Source organism: Poeciliopsis prolifica, unplaced genomic scaffold (assembly GCF_027474105.1).
Source record: "Poeciliopsis prolifica strain line A6 unplaced genomic scaffold, Auburn_PproV2 SCAFFOLD007, whole genome shotgun sequence".
Classification (NCBI taxonomy): Eukaryota; Metazoa; Chordata; class Actinopteri; order Cyprinodontiformes; family Poeciliidae; genus Poeciliopsis; species Poeciliopsis prolifica.
In genome coordinates, this window is record NW_026562382.1 from 16,420,123 (window position 1) to 16,447,183 (window position 27,061).

At 36.7% G+C, this 27,061-nt stretch overlaps 1 protein-coding gene across 1 annotated transcript in view; it reads left to right on the forward strand.

Annotated features, from left to right (window-relative positions):
- Nucleotides 1-27,061, forward strand: part of thsd7ba (thrombospondin, type I, domain containing 7Ba) — a 188,327-nt gene that overhangs the window by 151,049 nt on the left and 10,217 nt on the right. The window contains exons 17-24 of the mRNA XM_055031554.1: nt 7,854-7,987; nt 9,233-9,389; nt 14,555-14,699; nt 15,968-16,083; nt 17,770-17,887; nt 19,802-19,947; nt 21,344-21,515; nt 24,961-25,134. Of these exons, the coding sequence (XP_054887529.1) occupies nt 7,854-7,987; nt 9,233-9,389; nt 14,555-14,699; nt 15,968-16,083; nt 17,770-17,887; nt 19,802-19,947; nt 21,344-21,515; nt 24,961-25,134 (1,162 nt within the window). The remainder of the gene's footprint in view (nt 1-7,853; nt 7,988-9,232; nt 9,390-14,554; nt 14,700-15,967; nt 16,084-17,769; nt 17,888-19,801; nt 19,948-21,343; nt 21,516-24,960; nt 25,135-27,061) is intronic.

Genomic DNA, 27,061 nt, shown 5'->3' on the forward strand with positions numbered 1-27,061 from the left:
CTTTAGATCATTGTTTAAAGATGCAGTATGTAACTTTTATTAAAATATTATTTTTATACGTTGAAATTATTATTCTGTCATTACAGATTTAGCCAGGTAAACTGTGAAAAAAAAGAAGCTCCTCCGCCTTCTCACATTGTTCCCAGTACTAACTGCAGAAATACCATTGGTCAAACACAACCAGGAGGAGGGCCTTAATGCTGTCAATCATCCTAGTATATGTGCTCCTCACATGCTCCCACTTTGCTACAACTTCTTACCACAACTGAGCCTTCCATGAATGCTCCAGCTATTTAGCATGGCCACTGATGACAGTGGATAAAAACTTTTTCTGGGACAATAATTACCATTAGTACATTAAGGAGCATGTACATGAGCATGGTTGTTTGCGCTAAGATTTTCCTCCATGCCCTGATTGGTTGTTTTTGATTGGGAGTGGTGCATTTCTGCAGATGACAGTTGATGAAGTGAGAGAAGGTGGTGAGCTGGATTTCTTCACAGATTACACATTTTAGCCGTATGACTATTTATACACAAATGTTTACATTTCTCAGTTTCTGAGCTTTAAGTGTTTTTTTACTCATCATTCATTTTGCAGATGCTTTATGTGCTGTGCAATAATGCAGTGACAGTGTTCAGGAATTAGCTGTATGGGTTCCAGGTAATTTTAGAAACACAAATGAGTCTGATATGTTTAGTTTTTTTTTTCTTTGCCTTTCTTTCTGACATCAAAGTTACAAACATTGCTGAGTTTTACTTTATTTGCCTTGCATGTTGTTTCAATTGATGTATCAAGTGATTGGGTTTCCAGAGATCTCTGGCAAAGATTGAATTTCTTTTCATTAACTTGAATTGAAAAAGCCAGGCAGGCTTGACATCGTGCGTTAAAGATGTTTGACCACATTTGTTGTTGTGCTCCAGGGTTAAGTGCTTGTAAACTATATTTGCTAATGTATTCAGGTCTTGTTAAACTGACTCACCATCATAAATTCAAAAGCAAACGAGAAAGGGGAATTATTTTCCTGGCTTGATAGCCAATTGGTTTTTGCAATTATAGAAAGTCATGCTGCTGCCTCGCTGGAGAGCAGATACGGCCCAAGGTATCTTAGTTAATATTAAATATACTGTAAATAATGTTTGGCCCATGGTTGTTCGACATCCTGGGTGATGACAAATCTGACAGGACGACAGAGGCAGTCACGTTGAAAACACAAGGATGAAAAGCAAATTGTGTGGCCAAAGACAAGAAAAGAACATCGTTTGGGTTGGAATGCTGTGCATTCTAGTTGGTTCTTACTACCTTTAAAATAAATAAAGGTAATTAATAATACTGGAGATAGTATTTGATATGTTACAGGGGAAATATGAGACAACTTTTAATCTTCATTTTATTCCGTTTTCAGTAGAGTTTAGTTTTGTAATGTGGCTTCATAATAAAGGTCATCTCAAGCTAGTTCACAACATAAAACATCAAAATTCTACCCAAATATATCAAATCCAATAAAGCTAAATTCAGTAACATATGTCTTTCTTTTGATACCAAATAGTCCAATTTAGATCCAGTTGCATACCAGGAATGGTACATTTCTCTTTGTGTTGGTCTATTAATTATTCTCAAATAATAATTATCACTCATACAGTCAAATATAGTAGATCACATAACACTAGTTATTAAAAAGACCTATCTGCTTAGATTTTATTTAAGGACTTCAGAGTAAAGGGGTCATATTAAAATACACTTTTCAGATTTTTAGTTTTAAATTCCATTTATAATTTTTATACCACTTCACAATTAGATGATACTTTGTTGCTTTATGACATATTTTTTATGAAAACAATTATCAAACTTTGTGAAAAGCTTTCAAACAAAAAGAAAAAACAAAAGGTTTCAATTTTACATGAACAGTTTTGCTCTGAACTCAAATGTATGCATTTTCTGTCTAAATGATTTATCTTTCTCATTTGCTGATTATGTTGAGAGGTCGTCATTGCTTGAGAATAGATACCACCGAGGGTATTTTTCTCTTCTGAATCCTCCTGCTTACAGCAGAAGCACAGACTTTTAGAAGTCAAAGACACAATGACAGAGATCTGAAGAGATATTCTTGACTTCAATCCCCTGTGTCCCATTTTCTGTGTTTGCACTGAAACACAAACCCTGCAGTGAAACCTGTTCGCACTGCCAAGCACTTTTTATGTAGGTATTGTATACGTTTGTTTGTGTGGGTCTATTCATAATTTCCCATGTATCTGTGCAGACATATAATGTGATTTCAAAGCAGTGTGAAAAACTAAAAACCGAATGGTCATCCTTAATCTGCACAGTAAAGGGATCTCACAGTGCTGATGTGCTGTGGGGGGGCAGATTTGTGGATTGGTTTAGGCTGCTGGCCTTCTTAGATAGCAGTCTCACTGTTGGTCATGTTGTTCTGAGCTGATACCTTGCTCACTGTTCCATTTTAGTACCACGTATTTCATATCCATTTGGTTCTTTCAGGGTGAAATAATCAGCCAACAATTTAGTTACTTTTAAAACCAAGAACTATGTTTACACGTGTACATTAACTGGATTTTGTGAAATCCACACAGGATCAAGAAATAGACAATCTGAATTATAGATAAACATAGTATTTCATTAAGTGTCATAAATCAAAGGTGTGAGTTTTCTGCAGAGAAACCTCACACATTTTGTTGAGTTTACCAAGGTCAACAAAGTGCTCCTCTCCTTTTTAAAAAACACTCGCTGGAGTGTGGTCAGCCCCACTTTGACTGAGGCAATTAAAGCTGTCTTTAAATTACAAATTTTTCATATTGTCAGATGGTTTTATTTTGTCTCATCACATCATACTACTTCAGTATACAACAGCTGTAAATTGAAGTCATAGTTGAAGGTTTTTCTTTCAGAGCAAATACTTTGTTTTCGTTTGGGGTCTTCATGGCAGCTTAATCCACTTGTTCTACACTTTGCTTCACATAAGCAGTTTGGATCACTGCTTTGGAAAACTATTGCTTGCATTGCCAAACTGCAACCATGGCAGACTATAATTTTAAAACAGCTCAGAAAATCTTATTATTGTTCATAAATCCTACTCCTGTTTGATGATTGGTCCAGTTGAAATTGAAACACAGAAATTGAGTTCAGTGGGAGAAAACCCAGAGGGAGCACCGAAGGGAGATGAGAATCAAGCAAACTTGCATAGGAAGACAAAGACAGGTCAGGCTCAGTGTGGACTGTGGAGCCTTTGAGTTTGTAGATTGCTCCTGAACATCCTGACAAATTTTCTGTCATATAAAAGTTTGGTTCAGATGGTTGAAAATTCAATGTGCTTCAGTTTCCATAGACAATAAAACAATTAAAATAAATCAATTAATGTCAACGTCCGTCCAGAATTGTATCATGCGGAAAGTTAGTATAAAGTGTAAAATAGAATAAAACATAATTCCAATTCTCCTGTTCAGCGCTAAAAACAATCCATAATAGCAGTGAAGTTAATTTAGACGTTCCCTAGTTTAAATGTACTTCTAGGAACCTTGTTTTTGAAGCGAGCATGCAGGCTCCATGAGCATATGTTTGTTCATGCTCACTATCTCCAGACAAACTAGTTTCTTGGAGTTGCCCCTCAACTGCAGGCACAGCCAACGCACAGCTGTTACAGCTAACTGAGGCACTTCAAAAATCTCTCAGCAGTATTGAATCACTGTTTAACCAAACGAGCTGATGAAGCACCTAATCATCCTTTGCCCTCATTAACAAAACACTGAGCAGAATGCAGTAGTTTTTATAGCTAAATTAAGGCAAAGCTATACATTTATGTCACCGCAGGCTAAATCTAAACTAATGATCATATTGTTTTCTCTCCCTCCTCAACTTCTGGCTTGTCATGCACTGCTAATATGGACATCCACGCAGGCTCAGGTCAGTGCCATTCATTGTGTACATATTCTCTGCTTCAGCTAATGAGGACAAAATGCATGTCAGATCTGTCAAATTCACCAGTCCTGCTGTCTTCTTGGTCCTTTGGTTACAAGCTTAAAAATCAAGCTTACGGAATAGTTCGAACCAAACCCACTTCGATAGTCTCTGATTAGTTTTACATTTTACAGAATATTAGTTCTTCCTTATATTCTAAATTGCCAGTTTGGTTTTTGAAAGTGAGCGCAAAGAAACTAAGCCAGGGTAGAGCACTTGTGTTGCTTATCAAAGAAAATTGATTTCATAACATTTTAAAGGAGAACAAAAGAGCAGAGGATAGAGATACTCAGGGTGTGATGAATATAAATGATTGCAAATTCTACTTTATTCTGTGAATGTAACCTTTGTACTTGGAACAAAAAACATTTTTCTCAGGGTTTTGCTCAGTCTTTGTAGTTCATTATTATTTTGTGTAGGATTTTGTTTCTCTTTTCTTTTATGTTCAGCCTTGTAGAATACAACATTCATATTCATTACCATATGCACAATTTTTAAATATTTATAAGTATAAAAAGTTTGATTATAAACAGATAATTGCAACTGCTACCTAAGAGTGACGGTGTTATGTTAGATGCATAACGGAGTGTACACTCAAAGGAAGTAGTGGTTTCAAATCTCTCAGAGTGAACATGAGTTAATAAAGTAAAAATTGATATTATAATTTATTCAGTTAAGATGAAGATGTCACAACTGTTGCCTGTGTGCAGTGATTTGTAGATTTAAGGAACAGCATCTTGTGAGCCTGAGTCAATCTGGAATTCATCACAGTGGGGAATAAACACCTGTGAATAAAAATTATTCAAAATGTTTATTCAAAAACATAGAGAGTTCAGATAGAAGTTGCAATTTCTGCTGCTGTTCCAACCAGCATGATAAAATTGATGTCCATTGAGTCAGAAATCATTTTTTTCCTTTTTTAACTGCCTCACTTATCTTTATATGATGCATACATGCAGTGATTTTGCAAATCTCACTTTTCTTGATGTAATCAGTCAGTGTTTTGCTAATGAGGGTTTTTCTGCACTCCAGTAATGGATCTCTCAAATTCCAAGTACAATGTCTATCATATCTCTGACTTAAGAATTCCAGATAGTTTTCTTGCGTCAACATTTTAAAAGTTACTTAATGCCAATGCTACTTGTGGTTTATTGAAGAAAACATTTTAATTCCCAGGCAGCATCTAGAGTTCAATATTTTCTCCGTCAATCTCAGTCACAGAAAAAAAAAAATACAACTCAGATACAGTCAGTTATCAAAGCATTCACTTACATGAACACCTGCACAAAGAACACCTGCAGTTACCATATTGGTCTGGCTGTTGATTTCCTGCTCAAGCTATCTTTCCTAGCCACAGGATAAAAAGTGTTTTGCTGTCATTCAACAGATTTGTATCGTTTTTTTGTGTTTTCCAACAGAGACTGTTTTTGTTAGGTGAAGAGAAATCCATCCTCCTACTGTTTACTACTGCGGAGCGCACTTTCAATTACTTGCATAATCTTTGTTGCAAAACTGCTCACTATATTCCTTTTCTGTGTTGCCACAGATTCATTGAACATTTTCCACTTAAAATACTCCTTTTGTTTTATCACACTGTGGTAGGTTTACAGATTTGCAGAGATTTTATCATCCTCCATATATGAAAGTATGAGGATTACTTTGGGTATTTTTTTTGTTTCAGAAAATGTTTTAAGCTTTCATATATTCTTTGAATAAAATGGTTTCAAAATATTTATGTTTTGCGGCTGTAAAGTATAATGATGTTTCCCGTTTTATACCCGATTCATTATTGAAATCCTGACATTTTCATAACAGTGGTTTCTCAAAATCCAGACTTTAGTGGTCAGTAAACAATGTTGATAGTAAATGACTAAAAGTTCATTTCTTTACAGGTTTTCACAAACTATCTATATGCAGTGGTAGAGTTGAAAGTGGGAGTCGGGAAGTTGCCAGTTTTCCCAGCAGGGGCATCTGTAGGGACAGATGGGAGATGATGACGGTGTGTAATAGGCATCTGTGTGGCCCGCAGGGAAGGGAATACTCGACTCTCATTCCCACTCTCCAGTCTGAGCACACAAACACTCAAACACACACACATTCTCTGACACGCATTACAGCTTGTCATAGCTTTTCCCACAAACTGTCCTCAAGAGCGTACCTTTTACCGTGGCAGACAGTTACATAGATTGAGAGTAAACGTGTTTTACAGAAGCATTGTGGCGACTGCTCCCTTGCGTACACACACATGCCAGATTCATCGGCAGAGAGGAGAGAAGTGAATGAGCTCAAAATCCAGCCAATTACATCGATGGCTGGAGGGGCTGTTGCCATGGTCGTTGCCATTTCACACACCCCATGCTGTTCTCGCCATGTCTTACATAGGTTTCTTTCCGTACGGACAAAATAGTCTTTATCCCTGTCTTGCTGCTGCAGAATGTTAAGACTCAAAGGTACCGTTGAGCTTCTTTCTACGGGGCTTTTCTCATCTTTTAATTTTGGCATCTCAAAAGACATTTCAGAGTTTCTTTACAATCATGCATGCTTTCACAAAAATGGCCTCATTCTACCTTTTGTGCAAAAAAAAAAAATAAAATAAAAAAATTTGAAAAAGAAAGCTTTTACCACATGTTGTGTAACATTTGACGTGAAAGCTCAAGGAACATTTCTGCAAAAAACACTAATTTTCTCTAAACTAGTCGTAACTATGCGTCAGTATGGTACAAAGGTTCACATTATGTCACTGCAGATATCTGACACAGAAGAGCAAAAAGACCCCATGTCTACTGGGAATCCTACTGGGATTCCTAAATAAGCAGACATTTTACATAATGGAAACTTGAATGTGTAAAACCAATTTTTCTATTCAGTTTATTTTTATTTATATACAATTTTTTAACAAAAATACCATTACATTATGAATGAGATTTACAATCAGAATGATTAATGAAGCAATACGTTATTATGGGTAATAAAAAGTTAATTATGATGTTTTTAGTATTGCCTAATGTTTTGGACCAGGTTCCTAACACGTTTGGATGATTCAGCATCCACTATTTGCAAACCTCTTTCTGCCAGTCCTTGAAAACCATGACGCTTCACCAAAAAAAATAATGAAAAAGACTAATACAATATTTTTATGAAGTCATAACGAGGAAACGAAGAGAGAGTTCATCATGGGAGATGGCAGCAACACAAGGAGGCTCCAGGGGGTGCAGCAGGCTAGCTTATACACTTCCATTCCGATCCAGCATTTTTGTGTGAGGAGCAAAATGTATACTTGGGACATTTATATCCTGCTAAGATTTAAAAAACAGAATTGGAGAAATATGTGTTTGCATTTGGGGTTTGATTGAAATGAAATGCAGAAAAAACTGTGTGAGTATCTCTTTGTGAAGGTGTTTTGTTCAGGTCTGCGGCATTTCATTCCACATCGTGGCACAGAAAAGAAAAGTTGCTGCAACCTTTGAATCATAGCTTTACACTCTGAGCTTTATGAATTTGCATGTCAGAGAAAACAAGGCTCTCAAACGTATCAGCTCTTTTGTTAGGTTGGAAGAAACAGTTCCTATTGAAAGCAGGAGCCTTTCATTTCTGATCAATTCCATAAAAATCTTTGAAAGTGGTGTTGAATATTTCCTCTCATAACATAAAACAGTGATATAAATGAATACCTTGTATGTTTATGTTCTCTAGTGGTCTGATTTATATGCATGGATGTTTTTTTTTTAAAATCCCACATATTTTGGTTTTTATTTTTCATGCATTCTCCTTCATTCTGCTCACATCTGTGTGTCTGTGTGTGGGTGTGTGTGTGTGTGTGGGTGGGTGGGTGTGCGTGTGTGTGTGTGTGTGTGTGTGTCTGCGTGCTCATGCATGCATTTAGGTGTATGAGGCTGTGCTATGCAACAGGGAATGCAGCCAGTACGAGTGGCGGATGGAGCCCTGGTCCATTTGCACCATCAACACTGTGGACGACTTGCCAGCCTGCGGAGAGGGAGTCCAGAGTCGCAAGATCAGGTCAGTAAGCAGGTTAGGCTTGGACGACTGTTGGGCTGTTTTGGCAGCACACAACTAGAGAAGTTGGATTGGCAACAGCACTGTAGCACACTCACTGACTTGTCATTCCCACTTGCGGCGCTAAGGGGAAACGGTCACAGCAAGGTATTGCTTCACAATGAATGCTGACAGATAATTTTCACGTTCTTTGCCTTTCTTGGCACTTAGAAAGCAACGGAGGAAACAGAAACCTAAATCAAGCTGTATTGTTAAGAATAGACTATTACTGCTTCTTTTTACTTAAGAAGCAGAAACAAAATCTGTTATCTAATAAAATCATTCATTTAACTATCTGCATATTTTTATATTACAACCACAGACCGCTGTTATTACTGTTATAACCAAAGTATTTTATGAGATCTGTTTTTGTAATAGACCAAAACTAAATGCATCATTCTGAAGTGGAATGAAAATGACAAAAACTTCTTTATATACAAGGTCAAATGTGCCACTTTTCGTGCAGTTATTTATCAAAACAAAAAAATCTGAAAAAAATCTGAAAACTGCACAAGGAGCTGCATTCACTTCAGTGAACTAAAACCTTTTAGAAACTTTTGTCTGTGAGAGAGGGAGCGAGAGAGAAGTAAATAGCACTATATGACTTAATAAATATGGAACAAACCTTTTAGATAATAATTAGTCAGACACTGTTGGAGATAATGAGTTGTTGATACTGGAAGATTGTATATTGATGAAATCATATAGAAAACAAAACACTTTCTTGAAAACTTAATGATGATTAGTCACTTTCCAAAAGTCATAAATGGAAAATAGCATATTACTTAATAATAATAAATAATAATGAGCAATGTGACTTTTTTAATTTCAAAATCCTGTTCCCCTGGGGTCAAAAACTACCATCCCTCAACAGAAGCATACTAGGAATTATTTGCATAACAGGAATATAAATCGATGAGTGAATAAATTATTCTAGTGTTTCATGTGGAAAATAAATGAACATTTTGACCTCGTGCTTCAGTTTTGATAAACCTTCGTATTTTTTAAAAAAGCAGAGAAAACTCAAAGACCTGATAGAAACTAAACACTTAAAATAAGATTACTTCAATTTCTTAGCAATCCGCTCCGAGTCAAAATCTTTAAGATGAGACCACAAATTCCTCGTGGACTGAGATGTCAGCCCCTTGAGACTTGTTATAAAGCTGCTTCCAGTGCTATATATAAATATATATATTTCTTATTTTGTAGGTGTGTGATGAGGGGAACAGCAAGCATGGAGGATGGCAGCCCAAACGACAGTATGTGTGATCCAGAGGCAATGCCTCCCAGGGCCCAGGTTTGCTATTTAGCCTGTCCTAATGACTGCGTTGTGTCCGCCTGGGGAGCATGGAGCAACTGCCCTCCGGTAAGAGGCAATAGTTGTTTATTTTCTTTTCCCCCATCTTTTCCCCGATGCATTGTGTGCCATAGTAGAAAGTTAAAACAGAGATCTTTTTAAAAATATATATATAAAAGTTTTACTACTACTATGTGACTTCAATAGGAAAATAAGTAAAACTAAATAAATATAATCTAAAATTAATTGACTTAACCCACAGGAAAAAAATGTTCGGTATCACTTCATTTGACGGGTTGTGAATAAGACTGTCATGACATCTTCAGAAACATGACATAACGCCTGTCATGAACATGAATAAGTCTTCATGAATATTTATGACTGTTGTCATAAAGTGTCATTCGGTAAATCATGACACTTGATTTACCGAATGACATAATTCAAAATGTCTGTTATGACAACTTGTCTCTTTCCAGCTGGTAAATGAGTCTTTAATCCCCGAGAATCTATTGGGGGCTCTTCTTTATACCATTGCATCTGATATTTTGGATTGTACTTGGGGGACCTAAGACTTGGGTCCAGCTGTTTGGCTGTGTGAACACAGTCATTGCATTTCTTTAGATATGGCTTGTTGCATTATTTCAAGACCATGTGAAGCTTGCAGGTCTGAATCCTGTCACTCTGCAGAACTTGTCAGCTTCTGCACATCGTGTGCTTTAGCATCAGCAAACTCTGATTTTACACAGCCCACTGTTTTGTTCTGGAGTTCCTGTCTTTCAGAAAAAGTCAGTAGAATGTGGAATATTTAAAAACAAGGAAATTTCACAACTGTACCACAGTGGATTTCATTGACCTTCTGAAAGTGAAGCATTCTTTTACAAATGTGTATAAAAGTAACGATCATCTGTATCTCTCTGAAGTTCTGTGTATTTAACATCATGAATCATTAAGATGTTTGTATGTTTAAAAATTCAAAACAGATTTTCATTCAAAACTGTTGCAAAACTATGAATACTACTCTAGTATATCATAATTTATATTTTATGACACAGTTGATTTCACTTTCCTGTCTACATCTTTGATTTTAAATAAATATAAATTACATATTTGCAGAATGTAATTTTATACTTCCTAGTACAACTTATGCAAATGTTATATTTCAACATGGTGTCACTATTATCATTAATTTAACCAGGAAGTCACACTTTAACACTGATAAAAGTAAATTCATGTTTTCATTCTTTTCTGAAAGTTAGGCCTCAGGCTTTAACACAACACAACATGTTCCCCAGTGTTGTAGCTACAGGCTAGTGGTTATATGGCCATGCAGTAACATTATAGGTTTTCTGTCAGAAATAGCAGTTCACTGAACTGGAACATTGGAGTTAGAGAAATAACAGAATGAAGAGAAAGGAACAATAGAGATCACTTAATTAATCTTAGGGGTTTCTTTTACGTTTTAGTCTGACAGACATGCTATCTCATTCAGAGATTCATTCTGAAACCTTCAGCAGCGCTATAAGACATGAGAAATTATGCTGTAATCGGTCTTGAAATATAATTACCCTGAAGCAGTTTGCTTCAGATGTAAAATAATGTTGGATTAATTACAGTCATCAAAACATGGAAATGGAAGCACGTGTATCTACTTATTTGTTGGGAGGTTTTTTCAGCAAAATTGGTCGAGGTTCTGCTTAAAATGTGAATATGTACATATACAAAATTATGATGGAAAAATTATATATTTTTTTCTTTGTAGCTGAAGTGATTTTGCTGCACAAGTGGCTGTACGTAGTCTTATTTATGACATTGTTTCAATTGTTTAATGACTGAGGATGGATTTGTGACGCTTTCTTACTAAATATTACAGGAAACACCATGTACAGAGAAAATAAATGTGTGAGTTGGAGGCTGTGTGACAGTGTGAACACATCAGCAGAACAATGACTCTGTCTGATATATGAGACCCACACAGAAGAGTTCTCATTAACCGGTGACATTGACTGAGGTGCATATAGTCGTGAGTCGGGTGCAGAGGGATAGATACAGTTTGCTGCAAACTCTTTAATCACTTTCCCCTTTAATTAGAAGCCCAGGTTCGATCAGCATTTCCTCTTCCTCTGGCAACGTACTTCCATGTTCTGCTAATGTGACTTTAATTTATCCTACTACGCTATTTCTTCCTGAAGGTAGGGCTGTGCTCTGCTGTGATAATTGCTCTCTAGGTAATTATCACCCTCACATTCATCTGGCTGCAAAGTTCTCAGATAGCGAGATTTACCTCAGATTAGTATCAGTGACTTTGTATTTGCATAAGTGCCTTTAATCTCCAGAACTGATTTCTTGTAATAATTTTGAGATTTTTTTATTTAATAATGGGTATAGGGTTAATATAAGATGTCACTAAAAATGTGCCTTTGTATTTAATTTGGTATCTGACAACAAAAGTGATACAGTAAAAGTAGCAGGTTCAATTCAATCCAAACAAGCTTGATGCAATTAAGAGATTATATCAGTTTGGATAAAAAAAGTTAGAAAAAAAATCTCTGCACTTTTCAAATTATGTACATTAGATTTAAAAATATTAACAATTACACATTTAGTTCATTTAGTAAGAAATGTTCACAGTGTAGACGTCTAATACAATTTTCTAATCTCAAGAAACTGATTCAACTACACTTTTGAGTCATTGTTCCAAAACATTTTGAGTGTTTTATAATTCTTTGTAGGGCTTCCTACATGTACAACGATACGCATCAGTGTTAAACTAATCCCTCACTGCTTTAAGACCCCTACACATCGGATTTACTCTGTGCTGTAGAAAGTCAGCCAGCTGGTCTTTGTAAGGTATTTTAGGGCATAACAAGGTCATAATAGGCTTCCCATTGCTTTTAATGGAGGGTGAAGAGTTGTGGAGGATTTTGAACAAGCACTAATCGTCGTTAGTGATGTTGTGGTGATGTGTTTTCATGCTACCACTGCATCAGGGCTCAGGGTGGAACATAGAGGCATTGATGGCAGAGTGACCTGGAGCCTAGGAACATCAGCAGAACTTCTGCTGTGAGCATTTCATGCCCCCATTGTGTTGGTGCTGCTTTCTTAGGAATAAGTGTGGCTTCTCTGCACACCATGTGGCTGCAACCATTTCACTACAATTGGGTTTTCCTTCACTCACTGTTTTTTTACACAAGAATGGAGCATTTGTTGTTGTCATGGCCAGGCCTTCTGGATGACAGGAAGAAAGAAGGCTGGTCGAGTTTCTGCGCAGAAGACCTTTCATCTGTTCATCTTTATGCTGGTGATAATATGATTGTGAAAGCTTATCGTTTAATTATTAATGATGATGTGATAGCCCCATTAGGTATGAGAAGGAGTTTTGTTTTTTTCTGTATTGCTGCTGAAGTTTATACTGGCAGTTCAGAAACTTTCTGTATACTGAGGGAGAATTGTGACAAAATATGTCTACTTCATCTTTTATAGCCACAGTGGTAGCATTGTGTTATAGCCACAGTGGTAGCATTGTGTTTGCGATATGTGCTTTTGTTGCACACGGCTGCAGCTTGCCACAGTCTTAGAGAGTGATGCTCAGGAGTATCCTGGGTGTGGTCGAATCACATGCATCACCAATATCTCTATACGTAAATGTGCTGTTCATAAACGCAAAGCCAAGAGGAGGCAGAGTAGAATGCAAAAAAGGACTAAATCAGGATTTATGCTAAATAAAATGCAAACAATCCAAAGAGCTTTATGGTATAGAAAAGATTAACTGCTTGAAAACTTTTAATCACTTTTTTGCATATAAAGCTGTAAGTTTTTACTTCAAAACTTTGAGAGAACTTCAGCAAGCTATAAGAACCGCAGGTTCTGGGATAACTAAAACCGTGTATGTTATAATATGATGACTTGATTAATGTGGTAAAGATTTACTTTTTCATCTGAAAGTAGCTTGTTCTTTGGACTGACTACACTTTTCTAGTTTGTTAAGCATTACAAGATCCTTTCAATTCAACTTGTCTTTATAGCAACATGGTTCGTTTTTCTTTTCAGATTTGTTCTGAAATGTAAAAGTGAAATAGGATCATCATTACAATAGAAAGTCTTGTCAAGTTTTTAAAAGGGTATTGAAATTATTTCCACAACAACAAATAAATTAACAATCATCCTTCGAAAATTACTTCTTCTTCAAAAGAATGGCAGCAGGAAAATGTATTCAGACTCTGGAAGGAAATGATGGATTGGGGGATTTGCTCCTAAAAACTGTGACAAATTACCATAGAAATAAATTAAAGTTATGGCAGTAAAGTGCAGTTTTCTTGATAGGATAAATTTATCATTTGTTCCTTCACACTGTTTTCAAAATTACCTGCTAATCCCAGCATAGCAGCAGTGAATTTTCTGAAATGGAGGGTTAGAGAATATTAAGAAACTTAAAAAGCACTTGCACTCACATTTCTGAAGTGATTCTCTGAGGTATTTTTTGCAAGATTTGATCTAGCTTGTGAAAAATGTGCAGGCACGGAGCAGGTTTAATTTCAGCTGGCTTCATCCTCGCTCCACCTCCACTTGCTATCTACTTTAAATCAATCAATCAATCAATCAAATTTTATTTGTATAGCACATTTCAGCTACAAGGCATTTCAAAGTGCTTTACATCATAAACACAAAACACAAAGGCATGCAACATAGAATAAAATACCAAGGGTTTTTTTTTTTTTTTTTCTTCCCCCTTCCCTTTGTCGCGGAATTTAAGCGCCTGTTACCGCCGGACTCCGCCGTCCAAGAGCCGAGCGAGGTCTTGGCACCGGGGCGTCTTCCAGAGGAGACCTGGAGATCCCTTACAGAAAAACAACATTTGGGCAAACGGTTCTGTCAGTCAGAGGGAGTCACTTCTGGAACAGTGTGCCGGCTAGGATCAGAGAGTGTTCCCCCTATAGCGCTGTCAAAGAACACCTGATATTGTTTATTAAAACTTCCCAGACATGTTCTCATTATCACTAACTTTTTAATGTGTCTTTTGTGAATGTTTGTTAATGTGATTTCTTGATTGTATGTTTATAATATCTATAGATGGAAATTAGCAACTATGCTATAATCTGGCTCATTTACAGTATATACAGAAGTATTGATTGTTCATTGATGTGCACTGTCCCTAATAAATAAAAAAAATAAAAAATCCTTCAACTGTTATCTCTTAAACTAAGCTACTCTTTTTGGGTGCTGTCGTCATTGTGCAGCAGTGCGATCCCGGCAGTGTGAGGAACAGAAGCAGGCAAGTCCTCCGCCTCCCCGCCGTGGAGAACGCACCCTGTCCAGAACTGGTCCAATCAGAACCTTGTCTTCTCAACAGTACCTGTTTCACATACCAGTACAGAGTCTCAGGTAGGGTGAGCTACACATGCCTGTTCACGTTGTAAAACTATTGAAGCACTTTTTATATACATCTTCTTGCAGTCTGTTTTCATCTCATATTAATTTACTTATGCTCTCAAATCTAATTTTGTGTCCCATGTGTCTGGAGTCTATACTAGAAAGATGCTTGCTTCCTGTGTCTTTATTTTCTCCATCGATCAGAGAGTGTGTCTCAGAATGAATCATTCAGGTTTGCAGCCTCTAGTGGCTCCTAAAAGGGTTAAGTGCTACCTGCTTTAACAGCCATGTCTGTATTCTCTCTTAAATTCCAAATGAACAGCTGCCTTGTAGTCCATCTTCGTTACATTGCCGTTAGAGCCACAGTGGCCGAATAAGACAATAAATTGCATCAATGAGGAGCAAATTGTGTTTTGTTAGTTGCAAGCACAGTTGTGAATTCCACTTTTTATAAGTAAAATTCTATCTCTCTTACATGTTGATGAAATATCCTTTGCCTTAGATAAATTATGCTCCAACATCAGCTTGCCTGATATGCCTACATATAGCGCACATACAGCTAAAACCAAATAATTATACATTAAGGACAAATAAACGTTTTGTCTCAATATCTGCACTGGCACAAACCAAACACTTCATGTTTGAGTTAAGATTGCTGCAACTGTTTCAATGCTGCAATACTGAGAGCAATTCTTCAAATTCAAAAGTTTACATACACTGATGTAAATAAAACTCCTACTGCCAAAACTTGCTTTTGAAGACAATTTATGGTAGAGAAATGGACAGTCTGTTCACGTGCAGCAGCTCTGGTGGACATTCCTGCGCTCAGCATGCCAATTGCATGTTCCCTCAAAACCTGTGACATCTCTGGCAGTGGGCTGTGTGACAAAACTGCATATATAGGGTAGTCTTTTATTTTTTATTTTTATGTGCTAGCTTTTAATGTATGCTAGCACACAAAATTAACAGAAACAATTGAAGATGCTTCATCTTTCACTAGCAAATAGATAGCTTGATGGTAGATATGTATCACAAATGCTTTTTTTTTTAAGTATTTCTGTCACACATTTTATTTCTCCATTTCTTAATATTTATTTTTCTAAATAACTGTTTGTGTCTGTCTCTGTAATTTTCTTCTAAAAGGTTGTCTGATCTGTTGATAGAAAATAAAAATTGTATCTGCTTCAGTTAGTCATCTTTGTGTGTCTTTTTTTTGTAAGCCTTCATTGCCAAATAAAAAAAAAAAGTGCTAATGCAGATGTTATATGCTTCGTGTGTAGACTGGAGTACCTGCCAGCTGAGTGAAAATGCCATCTGTGGTCAGGGGTCACGGTCACGTCTCCTGGACTGTGTGCAGAGTGATGGGAAAACAGTGGAGTTGCAGAAGTGCCTAGAGGTAATGGTCCTATAAAGAATAAAGAGCCTTGATACAGACACGAGTGCTTAGGTCAAGGTTTTGTTTTAATCCTTTATTTTTAAAGCCAAACAACGGCAAATCAAATCTCAATGATCATTTAATTTGTTACACTAAATTATTCAAAAGAATATTTTAGTGTTAGAATAAGTGTGATGGTTCTCCTTTCCAATAGGCAACTACTGACGGCTAATGCACAACAGCTGCTCCTGCTCCGCTGCCATAGATTACACATTATTGAAAGGCTTGTCGCTTCACGCTTAGGTGTAAATCAAATCAAAATCAAATCAAATTTTATTTGTATAGCATATTTCAGCAGCAAGGCATTTCAAAGTGCTTTACATCATAAACACAAAAACACAAAGTCATACAACATAGAATAAACAATAAATTGTTATATATTACATTTCAAATACAATTCTAAACAGGTGTGTTTTTAGTTGAGATTTAAACACACCAGTCAGGGTTTCCGCTGTTTTACAGTTTTCTGGAAGTTTGTTCCAAATTTTTGGTGCATAGATGCTGAAAGCTGCTTCTCCTCTCTTGGTTCTGGTTCTGGGGATGCAGAGCAGACCAGAACCAGAACCTGAGAGGTCGGGAAGGTTGATACAACAACAGCAGATCTTTGATGTATTGTGGTGCTAAACCGTTCAGTGATTTATAAACCAACAATAGTATTTTAAAATCTATTCTTTGAGCTACAGGGAGCCAGTGGAGGGACTTTAAAACTGGTGTTATGTGCTCTATTTTCCTGGTTCTAGTGAGAACGCGAGCAGCAGCATTCTGGATCAGTTGCAGCTGTTTGATTGATTTGTTGGACAGGCCTGTGAAGACGCTGTTGCAATAATCAATGCGACTAAAGACAAACGCATGGATGAGTTTCTCTAGATCTGGCTGAGACATTAGTCCTCTAATCCTGGAGATGTTCTTCAGGTGATAGAAGGCTGATTTTGTTACTGTCTTTATGTGGCTCGCAAGGTTCAGGTCAGAGTCCATCACTACTCCCAGGTTTCGGGCCTGATTGCTAGTTATTAGTCGTAATAACTGAAGCTGTGCATTGACTCTAGATCGTTCCTCTTTAGGTCCAAAAATAATGACTTCAGTTTTGTTTTTGTTCACCTGATGAAAGTTTTGGCACATCCACACATTTATTTGTTCTAAACATTTATTCAGTGACTGGATGGGTTCAGAGTCACCTGGTGAAATAACTTTAATTTTAACAAATGCTTTTTGTACCTTTTGTTCCATCCAATTTTATTTATGTTTAGGAATAAAGAGATAAAATGAGAATCCAAAATATTTTTTAGCAAGTTGAAAGTTATTTAAACTGCCTTTATATCTTGATATCTTTCTCAGTAATCATTGAAAAAAAAAATCTTAATTTATAAATTTGTGCCAGATTATTCTTAGGGTTAAGCTTAGATGAAAGATTTTGTCAATGTTAAATATATTCATACTTATATTAAAGGCTTGACGTGCATTTATCAGAATGCACAGTTAAAGTTGAAGATCTGAAGACTTTATCATTAGTTGGATTCATTAAGCTGCTGCATCTCCACCATTCTACAGTGAGCCGCAGCTTCATTTGAAATGTGAAAATCTGGCTGTTTGTATTTAATTTTCTTGTTGTTGCTGGAAATAAACAAGCAGGGCTCCTGTTTCCTACAGTTTGGTCTGATCAACAAGTTGCAGCTGTTGCAGAGCTGCGTTGTTGACTGTCCTGTCAGCTGCATCCTCTCCGACTGGTCGCCGTGGGCGGATTGCTCGCACACCTGCGGTACCCAAGGTAAGCGTGATGAGAAAACAAACTTCAACCGAGTTAACGAAAAAAACCCAGCAACAAACGCAACCTGTTGGGCAGACGCACGGTGAACCGCATATTTAGCACTTCGCTATTTCATCTTCTCAGGCAGTCACCGTGATACTAAATTGTGCATGAATACATTTAAATCCATTAAATTATTTACAAGCTGATACAATCCACAGCCTTATTACATAGTAAAATTGTCCACTGTATTTTCTTCTAGGAATTGGTCTCAGTTTTTCATTATAGCATACAAATCAGAATTCCCTTATTAACATAGGAACTTCTGAACTCTGTTTATATTTAATTAGGTTAATTACAACTAAATCCTATGCAGCTCACCTGTTCGGACGCCATAAATTATGAAACATGCTTAAAGATGAAGTCCGTAATCACCAATCTGGCTTGCCGGCACTTTGAGAGTGGCGCCTTGACCTCATGCAATATACAAAAGTAATGATTTAACCTGGATCCATATATTGTTTCCCTGGCTTCCCAAAGTCAGCCTCCCAAAGAGAAAGCTTGTTATCCAGATAATTAGAGGGACTCAGCACTGCCTCCTCAAGTTCATTAATTTTAATTTGTCACTGGGTGTCTGTCAGCCCAAACTTAACCCCTTACTCCCAAAGCTCACACTTGCAGCTGCTCTCGGCTGAGGATTTAAACTGGAGGCTTTGTCTCTCGCTGTACCTCCCAGAGCTCTGTCACGGCTGCTGCGACTCTTCCTGCCACGCACCCAGCTCCTTTTTACAAATATGACTTTCAACCTTGATGAGGGATTTGTGTCATATCTGTCAGGCGATGCAAAGATCATGTTTTGTTTTGTTGGCACACTGGGGAAACATCAATGTTTTGGTTTGATACTTTTATTTTCTTGCTGTTCTTTTTTTAGTGGAGCTGAATTTCTCTTTACTCTGAGTGCCTGGGGCTTACAGAACAAACCCCTAAAAACGCACAAACTTACTTTCTGTTGAATTGCCGTTTGAAGCAATGCTTTCTCTTAACTTCCTAGGATTCTGTAGACTGAGAAATAAAGGTACGGAAATTATATAGATAATATGTCACATCTGTCCTTGTGAAGTACAAGCGATGGTCCTTGAAAGTAGCAATATTTTGATGAAACAAAGTGATAGCAGAATCATGCAGAGCTGCTGGGAAGCCGGATAGAGCTAAATGCTCTCCAGTCCTGGAAGATTGCAAATTTCAACTAAGAATTTTAATATTTCGGTCTATGTACCACCTTAGAGTCCATTGCTGTGTATCAGTTTGACTATATTTTACGGCTGCTTTGACTGCTTCTACCTCTTCGACCTTTGAAATTAAACATTCACATTTAGTATCTGAACGACCATTACTGGAAGAAATAGTTTACTTCTCTGATAAATGTACTTCTTAGGATAGAATAAAAGTTTTTTGTTTTTTTGTATGTGTTTCTCTACAACACACTACTGCCAACAGTTCCCTTCACACATTATTAATGCCTCTCTTGAACAAGGCACTTTGGTAGAAAACTGCTAGTTCTGAGGTTAAAGTGGCAAAATGACTCATGTGTTTGACAGTTGTGCTAATTCTTCTTTGTAATAAAAAAACATTTCTTGTAAAATTGAGAAGATGGAGCCAGCTTTTACTTCTAAACAATTTAATTAACTCATACTGAATTAAGATTTGTGTTTTTGCACATTTTTAAATCTTCACATGTTTTGGATCTTGTTAAGTCTGAATCCTACATTGCATATATTTCCAGCAGATGCATTTATTAGTACTTCTAAATGTCACGACTGTGGAGTTTCACAGACAGAAAGTATTTAATTTTGAAAGTAGGCTGCAGCTTGCAGATGTTCTTTGAATCTGTGTAGCTGTTCTTCAAAATGTCGTTTTGGTCTTGATGTTATGTAGGTCACTCTGTCCGCACACGGAGGATCCTTCAGGAGGCTCACGAGGAGGGTCGTCCCTGCCCCAGCCAGCTCTCCCAAACAAAGCCGTGCTCCATAAAGCCGTGCTATATGTGGCTGCTGAATGACTGGTCTCCGTGCGCTGTAGAGGTCTGACCTACTTTGATATTTAAAAAATTGTCATTTCTCATTAATTTAATCGTGCAAAGTGGCGTACTATTCTCTCCATCCACAATCGGAAGAGTTGTGACTCTGAATGGCTAAGTGGGTTAAAAATATCCATCTGTAAGTTTAGCAAATTTAAAATCAAAAGCCGTGGAACTTAATGAGGCTGTGACTATGTAACTTTCTCTTTTGCAAGTGTCATATCTTGTTATCACTCTTTGAAACAATTACAAACCTGAAGGCAATTCAAAGCCTTCCTTTTCTTGCTTTTAGTTCTGATTATACAGCAAAACAATTCGACTGCCTCCAAAATTCACTTAGCCTTCATATTGAAATGTGTGTACTATTTGATTATTTTTAATAAGACTACATCAAGAAGAGAAGTTGTATATTGTGCTGTTAATACTAGATTCAAAAATTGCTGTCACGTTTTTAGAAAATGTGACAATTATTTTCAGCCGTTGGAATCAAGAGAAAATGATTATATCTACATTTTTGCCACCAAAGACATACAAATAAAAAATAACATTTAGTTCAGAACTAGAACAGTACCACACATCTCTGCACAGTATATACTTTTTCTTTGCTAATGACACTTCTCTTTTCTTAAAGCCTAAATATACCCTTTATATGAAGACGTTTACCATTTAGTTAACATGTTTAATAAAAAACAAAGTTTTTTTAAATATCTTTTTCCACCGTCTTTTATCTACATGTGTAAATGTACTTTTTAAAAGTTCATGTTTTTAAAAATGACTTTTACTATAACTTATTTCAATGCCCCTGAACAGCGATTCATTCAATCCTTCATTTATACGTATGTAGAAATCTGTTCTTTTTATATATACCATAGTTTTTTTTTCCCCTGTAGTTAATTATTATCTCACTGTTTAATAGTCGTTAATAAACACTGACTGATTAAATGAAAAAATGTGGAATTGGTCTATAATATGTTTAATTGATGTCTTTAAGTATTTAGTAGCTTGGGACTTTTTGCAATTAGAAACAGAAGCAAACAAAGATCTCACATGGAGTTCAAGTTCAAGGCTTCGAGTTCAAGGCTTCATTCTAGTAATCTTACTAATAATCTCCTGATTTTACATAATAATGCATTACAGCAGTCCTTAAATATGCTGTTGGTGAACAATATTTCATAATTGTGTCACAAAATTACTGCAGACACTCAGTAAATATGTTCCCTGGATGGAAAAATGTGAATTTATCTAATCTTCATGCACCGATATAGTAATATTTCATGAGCATTCATGAGTCATTATATGGTCAAGAATGCACACCTGTGAATTTACATTGTGTAAACTCAGAAGAAAAATGGAACATGATGACATAAGTATATATATGTGTTGTATTTGCATTTGTTCAGGGTGCAAAATGCGGAGAGGGAGTCCGGAGAAGAAACCTGTCGTGTGTTGTCCACTGGGGGAACTGGCACGAGTCTCCTCCCCCTCAGCCTGTAGACAGAGAGCTGTGTGGAGATGTGCTGAGGCAGCAACTCCTGCAGGAAATGGAGCAGCCATGCTTCGTCCCCTGCCCAGGTAAAGTCGCTTTACTTTTATTGGATTCCCATATTTGCTCTTTTAATGTATTGGCATTTTGTTTAGAAGAACAACCAAAGAGCTTAGGGAGTTAAATCAGACGGTACGTAACTGCATGACTGGAGAAAAAGTTTATTAGCGGATCAGTTGTTCCAATATTTTATATAAAGCATTTGTACCTGTTTTCTAAAATATGGCCCTCTCATTTGACTAGTTGACATTTTCAGACTCCAAGTAATTGCAAAATCCATAAAAGTCATAATTTTACGAATGGCCTGTTTCACTGAACATAATCCGTGTTGTTCTCCCTGATCAACACAAGAAGCCATTTCTCTCTCATAGAAAGCAATGGGAGAATTTTGACTTATGTAGCATATTATGTCAGTCACAGTCTTAACAATTAAACAGATAACAGACATTGTGATCAATAATTTGAGATTAGTTGTTTCTTCAATGATTAGTGTAATAAGCCACAAGCAAATAATGCATGAAAAAATATTCTGTGTTAATGGAAATAATTAACAAATCACACCGCTTCAAACAATCACCTAGTCCCTGGCAATCATTTCACTTATCACAAACACACAATTTACACCAATGGGAGCGCTACATGGAGAGTGTGTGAACGTAATAAATTTCCATTTGCAAAAATGAAAGCTACATCAGTAGCAATCTAATCTGGAACAGGGTTAGATTGGACTGAATTTATTCTTTATAAAAGCTACAATTATTCATACCTCTGACAGATTTTGATTTTAAATTTAATTCATTCAACCGACAACTTTATTTTTCACAGGAAATAAGATCAGCGTTTCTCAAAAATTAATAAAACTGTGTAGAAGGATTGTCAGTGTTCAAAATTGTATGTATTTTCTTGAAAAATGTCGTGGCAAAAACAATTTAAATTCTCATTCATTCGTGGAAAAATTATTTTTGTCATTACAGCAATTAGACCTTTCCTATTATTGCAGAATAGTTTTTTTTACATTCGCTACTATGATGGTGATTATTTCATCAGTGAGGAGCTACAAATCCGTAAGGTTGGAATAGCTACTTTCCATCACACTAATCTTTAGCTTTGTCCACTGATTCTGAATGAGTTTCAAGTCAGGACTTTGGTTAGGCCACTCCAAGACGTTGAGGTTTCTTCATAGGGTCAGAAAGACACATGCTGGTATGAGGTTGTTTTAAGCTGGAACGTATCTGGGATTTACTGTAAATATACAATGTTTAGGAAAAATTAAGAAACGCTATTAAATGCTTAGTTTAAAAGATGTATCTAATGTCTTAACTTTTTTTCAGTGTAAAAGAAATTTATGTAATTACAGATAAAAATCTTTAAGGTAAAATACAAATCGAAATACTCTGAGATGGATTTTTTTTTTTGTAGCACTTATTATTATTTCACTTAAAAAAGTTGTTTAGCCTTAATTTGTTAGATTATTTTTACTGCATTTATGTTTTAGAAACTTTTTCAAGGGAGAATAGTTTCGAACAAAATTAGTACGATAAAAACATTTTTTATTTTTTCTATACTAAGATGCAGAATAATTTTCTGTAAGGATGATCGCTCTATACTCTTTTTTAAACCTTTTTATTTTACTGGTGACAGTATAGCTGTTGGCATGCAGCGTCCTATTATCAGAAAAGGCGGTTCGTCTTTCAGCTTGACCTTCTCACATGAAGGTGGTGTATGCAGACTTATTATTTTTCTGCCCATTTTCCACTAATCAGCATCTGTGTTGAGCTATTTCACATCCAGGCTTTTATTATAAACCAAAGAACAGTTGGTTCCCCAATATCAGGTGAATCAGTGGGTTTAGACAGATCAAAAACATTATTAAAAATGTAATTCTTCATTAAACAACAATGACAAAAGACTGTTTTAAACTAGTCAAAAGGTCAGGCTTCCAAGAGCAAAGACACTGAATGACTTGTAAAAGTAAGTTGGTGGTAGAGTCATGCTAAGGGCCGGTTTCAAAGCCAGGAACTGGCAGTGAACAATGACAAGGGAGGACAAAACTCAAAGTTCTTGAGCTTGACCTCAAATCAACGCAGTCGAAACTTGGATGTCGCCTGGTGTTCCAGGAGGAAAATTACCCAAAATACGCTTGAAACTAATTCTGAAAGAGGTAAAGCACAAAATAATCTGACATATTGAGTTTAGGTCTGAACTCATCATAATAAAACTTTGTAAACTGTGCTTAAAAAGTCAGGAAAATATAATTTACAATGACATTTTCCACGAGTGGTCAAATATCCTTTTACTGTGGTAAGCTGGATATTAACTTCTTAAATGAACTTTAAATTAATCAAACAATTTGCTAAAAGTAAATCATTTTGTTGAGTAAACAAAATGATCTCCCATAATCTTTAATTGAATCTATGCCGCCTTTTCATTAGAATAATCACCATATAAACAAGGAGACGGCATCTCACTAATTTGTTGCTGTCATTTAGTGACAGTGGAGGGTTTTTATTTATTCCTTAAGCCAAGAAATGAGCATTAAGTTATTTTCAGAGAGGCAGCAGCTGGCCTGCCATACTGTCAACGTTTATCCCTCTACAACAAACTTTACTGTGCGTCTTTGCATGGCTGCTGCACAAGTAGCAAAACATTTTAGTTCATTGTAACACTTGTCATTTTAAAAACACACAGTGATTATCATTGATGAAAAGGTTTCTCAGACCTGCAATCTCAGTCATGCTGCCTTGTAAAGCCTTTTGTAAGGCTTTGCTATGAAGAGTAAGTGGTTGCCTGTGCTCATCTCCCTCCTCTGTGATCCTCTGCTTGATTCATCACTCAATCCGCCGATGCGGCGAGTCTTGGCTGAAGACCAGAAGAGTTTGATGCCAAGGGCAGATGTGTGTGTGCGTGTATGTATGCGTGTCTTCATCGTGCATGCATGCGTTTGTTGGTGTGAAGGTCCCAGCAGGTGAAATGTAAGGTCAAGCGGAAGTGCATTGGACATAATGTGAGATGTAACGTGCAAATGCGGCTTAAAGCTGTTTAGCGCGGCTCCAGCCGCAGCATGTTGCCGCAGATGAAGCTGTGTAAGACAAGAGCTGATGGAGTGTCTGTGTATGAAGATGAAAGATAATGAGATTCCTGAGTTCACAGATAGTCACTAATGGATGTTCAAGGCAGAGAATCAGAGGCTTTCTCAGGCTGAGAGATGGTGGCTTTGGATGATATTATCGCTGCAGGAAAATCCTACCAAGCGTCACAAAGGATATTTGTGTTTGACATTGAAGAAAGAAAGTCTTCTGTATCATTTATAGGCTCACACACACACAAACATCAACTCTCACAGATGTGTTGTTCTTTTATTCCTGTTAAATTTTACAGTACTTCATATAGTTGGCAATAGGACAGCAGAAGATTATTTGTGGATCAGGATCAATCTGTGACTTGATGGGTTTTGTTTTTTTATTATTTGTTCAGGTGATTGCCATTTGACACAGTGGTCCACCTGGAGCTCCTGCCAGCTGATCTGCCTGGAGGGCCGCAGCTTTGAGTCCAGCGGTCGCCGGGCGCGATCCAGAGCGGTGATCATTAAAGCCATGGAGAACCAAGGCAGCTGCCCCAATCAGGTCTTTGAGACCCAGCCTTGTAAAGGTATGAAGAAAGTTTGACTTATACTTATTTTCACCATATGTCCATTGATCCTGATAGTGAAGGTTTTTTTTTTTTGTATTTGTACATTTGTTTCTGTTGTAATAATTGTCACTTAAAGTGGCTTAAATCAAAGTCCTCCATTCAGCTGTTTGGAGTTCGATTACCGGTTCTTGGGTTGTTCACTGCATGCCTTTCCCTTCTTCCCAACCATTTACAAATGACTACAGGTAACTACTACCCTATTAACCTTTAAAAAAGGCAGAAAAACTGTTAAAACAAAAAACTCTGAGTGTATTTATGTGCAAATACATTTCCTGGAAAACTTACTGTCTTTTTCAGTGAACTTTTGCATTTTTTGCTTGATATTTAGACAATTTAGATGAATTTGACAGTCCAATACATGTCCATTAACCTCCAGCTACACAAAGGAGGGCTGCTGTAAAGGTAAAATATTTCAGCCTTTGATCTTTGAAACTATCCTGAAATTTTTATTGGGTTGCATCAGGGCAGTGCTGCTTTAAGACAGCAATGATGGAGTTGTGTTTGCTACTTGAGATAAAGCTTATGGCACAATATGGATTGAAAATGTCTTCTGGGGTTTTCAAAACTGTCTGATAGAAAAATAAACTAGAAAATTATATAATAAAGAAAGTTTTTAGATTGTCAGCTGTATTGTAAAAAGTTGTATTTTAGTGTTATTCCCTATCAGACAACAATCTGATTGACACGTTTAATGCTAAAAGAGAAGGGCTCTCAGTCCTTGAGGGCTGCCAATTGAAATGAGTCCCTGGTCTTGAATCAAATTGCTAAATTGCTTCTTTGGTATGCAGTCAAGCTTTACACAACTCTGGTAAAGAGCAAATATTGAGACAAATGTCTTGAAGGAGAGCTGGGTCTTAAAGTTGCAGGAACTGGGCTCTTTAGGAGTTTGAGACCCCTGCTGTGAAGGGGGATATTCAACCCTCCAGAACGTTCAGAAAGGTGCAGAGAGTAGACGCGACAATACATGAGCTGAAAACGCCGAATTAAAAGTTAGGGTCATTGTACTGTTTCTACTTATTTTGGATTAGCCACAAAACAGAGAGAGAGAGACTCAGGAGCGTATTGTTGCGTGTCTGGAAAATAGTTGGTACTATGTCCCACATGTGTTGAATTTAGAAAGATGCAGAAGAGAGACTTTTGATCAAGAATCCAATGTCTTTAATGTCCCTAAGTGATTAATTAACCAGATGTTGTTACATTCAAATCTCACGTCTCATTATTTTTCCGAATCAAGCATCTTTGTTTTTTGTTTTTTTTTTCTTATTTTGCATGTGGTCATAAATGTCTGTTCTGTTTTATTGCAGAACAACTTGAGTTTGTGTTTTACTGCCAGCAGAGCATGAGATTCAAATAGTTATAAAATCCTTGGCTGTATCCGGCCCCAGAGTGAAATTTCTCATCACGAAGCCCATGCAGTGTTACACATGGTCAAGCTGATGGTTGCGTGGATGAATGGACATCATCGGTTTATGTTAGTTATGTAGGCTTTTTTTCTTTTTCCTGCTGATGACTCTTTTATTCTCACTCCCAGGCATTTATTCAGCAATAAGGTGGCTTTAATTCACTTGGATACAAGAAGAAAGGGAGCCTTATAGAAGAGTGATGGGAGGGAGAGGATGCAAAAAAGCTTTGGCAAGGAATATTAAAAAGCTCCTCCAATAAATGATTTAGACGTAGGTATTATTGTGATATTTTTCCCTTTTTTTACCTTTTTAGTTTGCTTTACATTTATCTGAACCCCCCCCAAAAAATCTATTTAAACCAAATTTTAATCCAGATAGTTAATAATCACATGGTGAGCAGGTAGCATCAGGTCTAAGTGCTTAAATAGAAGTTGCTGGATTATCATGTTTCTTGAAGTCATTCCACCTTTAACCCAGAGACT